This window comes from Myotis brandtii, unplaced genomic scaffold, assembly GCF_000412655.1.
Source record: "Myotis brandtii unplaced genomic scaffold, ASM41265v1 scaffold266, whole genome shotgun sequence".
In the NCBI taxonomy this organism is placed as follows: domain Eukaryota; kingdom Metazoa; phylum Chordata; class Mammalia; order Chiroptera; family Vespertilionidae; genus Myotis; species Myotis brandtii.
Genome location: NW_005360124.1, coordinates 8,802,627 through 8,807,124, shown reverse-complemented (window position 1 = coordinate 8,807,124; position 4,498 = coordinate 8,802,627). Strand labels below are relative to the sequence as shown.

General features: G+C 40.3%; 1 protein-coding gene across 4 annotated transcripts in view; it reads right to left on the bottom strand.

The window, feature by feature from the left end:
- Positions 1-4,498, bottom strand: part of TRPM6 (transient receptor potential cation channel, subfamily M, member 6) — a 145,636-nt gene that overhangs the window by 40,123 nt on the left and 101,015 nt on the right. Inside the window, exon 26 of one of the 4 annotated variants that reach the window (XM_014541275.1) lies at positions 2,657-2,848. The exons of the other annotated variants lie outside the window; for them this stretch is intronic. Within the exon in view, the coding sequence (XP_014396761.1) occupies positions 2,812-2,848 (37 nt within the window). The 3' untranslated portion in view covers positions 2,657-2,811. Of the gene's footprint in view, positions 1-2,656; positions 2,849-4,498 lie in introns of those variants that run through there. 4 annotated transcript variants of the gene reach the window in all.

The window sequence follows — 4,498 nt, the reverse complement described above, 5'->3', positions numbered from 1 at the left end:
CGGCAAGTCAGGTGGGGAACGTTGGAGTCTGCAGTCACTGAAGCAAGCCTCATGTTCGCTTCCAGCTGCCTGGCTGCCGGCCGCCATCTTGGCTGACAGTTAATTTGCATAAGGATATGCTGATTAGCCAATGGGAAGGGTAGCGGTCGTACGCTAATTACCATGTTTCTCTTTTATTAGTGTAGATTAGGGTACTCCTAAGGCTTAGGAAGAGCCACACTCAAGGGGCCAAAGAGCGGCATGTGGCTCTGGAGCCGCAGTTTGCCGACCACGGGTTAGGCTGCTTCCCAAAGTTAGGTGTGTCTTCTGCCACCTTCCATCTCTAATATATAGTCTTATTCCAGGGGATCTCACCCACTCCTATAATTCCCCCTGTCACTCCAATACAGAAAAATTACAAATCTACATTGGTCATTACTTCTACTATTTCAGAACCATTATGTCCAGCTTCCTGTTAGTTATCCCTTCAATCATCTAACCAATCAGCCCATTCGAAATAATTTATATATTCGTTAATTTATATGACAAACATTTGGATATCTCCTATTGCCAAGCACTATGCTATTTTGGTAAAGAAAGGATATCCTGAGGAAGAAACCAGGATAATAGGAACAGCATCAATAATCAAATATGCAATTAAAAAAACATGTTTTATAGATCTTTAAAAATATATCCAAATATATATCTCAAATTGGTTTCCCAGGCTTCAGACAAACCCTACTTTAAGAGAACTACATCAGAGAAAAACCTGAGGCAATTTTTAAAAAGTTACTTTGAATACTTAAACCCAGCATCATGATGTCCAGCCACTGATTCATGTCAAAGCCACACAAGACAACTATGCAAGTACAAAAGTAAATTGCAAGTGGAGTCTAATTAAATGTAACAATTGACTTCAGAGAGAGAGAGAGAGAGAGAGAGAGAGAGAGAGAGAGAAAATGTTGGTTAATATTTATCTGTATAACCCTAACCGGTTTGGCTCAGTGGATAAAGCATCGGCCTTCGGACTGAAGGGTCCAAGGTTCGATTCCAGTCAAGGGCGAGTACCTTGGTTGCGGGCACATCCCCAGGAGGGGGTGTGCAGGAGGCAGCTGATCGATGTTTCTCTCTCATTGATGTTTCTAACTCTCTATCCCTCTCCCTTCCTCTCTGTAAAAAATCAATAAAAAATATATATATTTCTCTGTATATATATCTCTGTGTGGGGATGGGTTTTGTTTTGTGTCCCCCTGAAAGAGAGATGTTGAAGCCCTAAACCCCAGTACTCCCAGAGTGTGACCTTATTTGGAAATAGGGTCTTTACGGAGGTAATCAAGTGAAAATGAGACCATTAGCGTGGGCCCTAAGTCAATATGACCGGGGTCCTTACCAAAAGGAGAAATTTGGACACAGAGGGAAGATGATGTAAAGATACCCAGGGGGAAGACTGCCCTGTGACTGGAATGATCCATCTACAAAACCAAACCAAGGACACCAAGGGTTCCCAGCAAACCAGCAGCCAGAGGAGGTAAGGAAGGACTCTCCCTGGAGCCTTCGGAAAAGCATGGCCCTGCCGACATCTTGATTTTGGACTTCTAACCTCCAGAACTGTGAGACAATAAATTTCTGTTCTTGTGAGACTCCCGGTTTTGGGTACTTTGTTATGGCAACCTTTGGAAACTAATATGGTTGTCTAAGCGTAATAAGGAATACCATAAAATTATAAAATGTATCATATTTGGTTACATAAACTGATAGACATAAAAATACAAAATTTTAAAACAAAAAAAAATAAGTTAGAAATTATTCTAACAAATATGATGAGGTGTCTGTATTCCTTAATAAATCAAAACTTTTACAAATTGTTGAAAAAAAATTTATAAGGACTCCAAAGAACATGAACAGACAATTCACAAAAGATAAAAAATAAGGAAACATAGTAAAATAGTCAACTGTATTAGTTAAGCAGACAAGGATGCAAAATTGGAGCATTCAATTAGGCAACATATATAAAGAATTTCACTATGCTAAAGTACACAGATATTCTTTACATTGTGAGATAAAATATTATGAAGCCATTAAAATTCAAAATTATGTTGTTGATAATCTCTTTTGGCTATTTCTAACAGTAGGGGTGAGGATATAGATGTTAGTTATGTTCTGCAGTATATACTTTTAAATGTGGTATGAAAAACTTTGTAAGTAGAGAAAATAAAAGAAAATACGTTTACAAAGACTGGTTAACCAATTCAAGAAATGTTTTTGATGTATAAGCTTGAAGCGGGGAACAAAATACAAACGTATAGTTTTAACTAAAAGCACAGAGAAGGCGAAATGGAAAAAGACCAAAATTTTCACAGTGGACTCTGGCTTATGACATTGTTCTTTCTCCTCACCCCCACCCCCCATTTTATTATTTTATTTGGAGGAGGGAGTAAGCTTTCCAATTTCTCAATAATGAAAATCTTTGAGAAACAGGAATAAAGTAAAAACAGTAAGACAGGGAATCCAACCAACAGTGTCATGGCCGATATGACCCTATGCAGAAACACAAAATGGTCCCCAGTCTTATTTGGAGACTGGGAGAAGCTGTGATTAGTCCGTGAAGAGCTGTATCAAGTACTTCCCAAAACAGTATTACACATCCCCTCTCAAGAGCCCTTCAAGTCCCATGGTTGAGCAATCTCCCATTTCTTCTCTCTGGCAGCTTTGCACATAAGAAATAAATAATAACGAGGGTGGCATTTTCCATTTTTGTTATCGTCTATGTGGGTGGCGCCTTCTCTTTCTTGTGTCTGCCATAGAATTCAACTTCTACAACTCAATAGAGGCTTAATAAATGCTTCCTGACCTTCTGGAACCTGCAAAACTAGAATTGGCAACGCTGATGAGGGAAAGAGCACAAAATATATGTATATTCCCCTCCAAATATGCTTAATTAGAGCTTCCCATCCAGTGCACTGTTTCATCTAATTCAAAACCAGTACAGTCTGAACAGCAGTAATGGAGACTCATTAAGTGCCATTAGCAGCAGCCACATTGCATGGACACAATAGAAACCAGCAACCATTCACAGCAACAGGTAACGTGCTACAATACAGACCTGTTAGACAAATAACCTGGTCACCCTCAAATCGGGTCCTCTGGCTTTTACAGGCACTTATTTTCTAAAGCATTATGTCCTATGAAACATATTTTAATTATATTCCTCAACCGCGAGCTACATTAATTTAATCTATCCTTTCAGTCATTCTGACACATGAAGCACATTCTTATCATTTTCGTCTCCCCTGTGCAAGGTTTGAGGATGGAGGGGAGACCAGGATGGGTTCTTGTTTTACGGTGGGCCTTTGGACAAAATATTTTAAAATGATATTATAACAGGTATAATTATAGTCATCATGACAACTGTAATCTTCAGTGAGTGGTCACTACGTGCCAGGCATTTTCTTATTTAATCCACATACCAACCCTATAAGGTAGTCATCACTATTATCCCTTTCGTGAAAAGAGGACAGGTCACATGGCCAGTCACGTGATCGGTGACAGAGTCCGACTCCGCATTCAATGGCATGAACCACGGTGCCCCTGCACCTCTCAGCAACTCAGCCGGGATCCAGGCAAAGTTCTCTGGGGGTCCTGGAGTCCCGTGAAGTGCTAAGTGAATTACACCAATGTTTCCCATGCTGGGAGGTGTTTGGTCACAAATGTTCCTCAATACAGTTTCACAGCCAAATAATGACAGACCTGCTCAACCTGTAACTCTACTGAGTCACAACGCACTTTATGTTAGTGTGTGAACTTTCTAAAAAAAATGTAGCATTTCCCAAATACAATGGACCAAACATGCTTCCTATGCAGAAATACCTAATGAACATCTTACTGCACAGCGCAGAGAGGGAAATGCTGACTTATACCACTACGTCAATAGGCAGCCAGCATTCCACATAGAGAAAGTAAGACATAAAACAGACCTAATATGTTCTCCTTTTCCACTTTCGCAGCTCACTTCATTCTGTAAGGACAGGGCTGATCTCTGCTCTCAAGGTGGGCAAACAAGCAGATAGCCTCCTGATGTCCTTGCCTACCCTCTGCAAATGACTGTTCAGCTACCTGAGAAAAATATTCTTCCCTCCCTCCCTCCCACACCTCATTTTTGAGCTCCCCGAAATGACCTCAACAAAAATAATTGTGTAAAAGCAGGGCTGGTAAAATAGCACTATCAAGAGGGAACATTGATTACGTGTTGAAGTTAAATTAGAGCTTCCTAATTACATTGTAGAATCCTTGAAAGCATCTAGAATATTTTCCAGAAGCTACATATCCATCTACCTTCTAATCCTTCTCTATTTGATCCCAAGAAAAAAAAATCAGGAGCCCTGGACAGGTGGCTCAGTTGGTTGGAGTGTCATCCCATACACCAAAAGGTTATGGTTGGATTCCTGGTTGTAGTGCGTGCAGGAGGCAACCAATCACATTGATGTTTCTCTCTCTCTCTCTCTCTCTCTCTCTCTCTCTC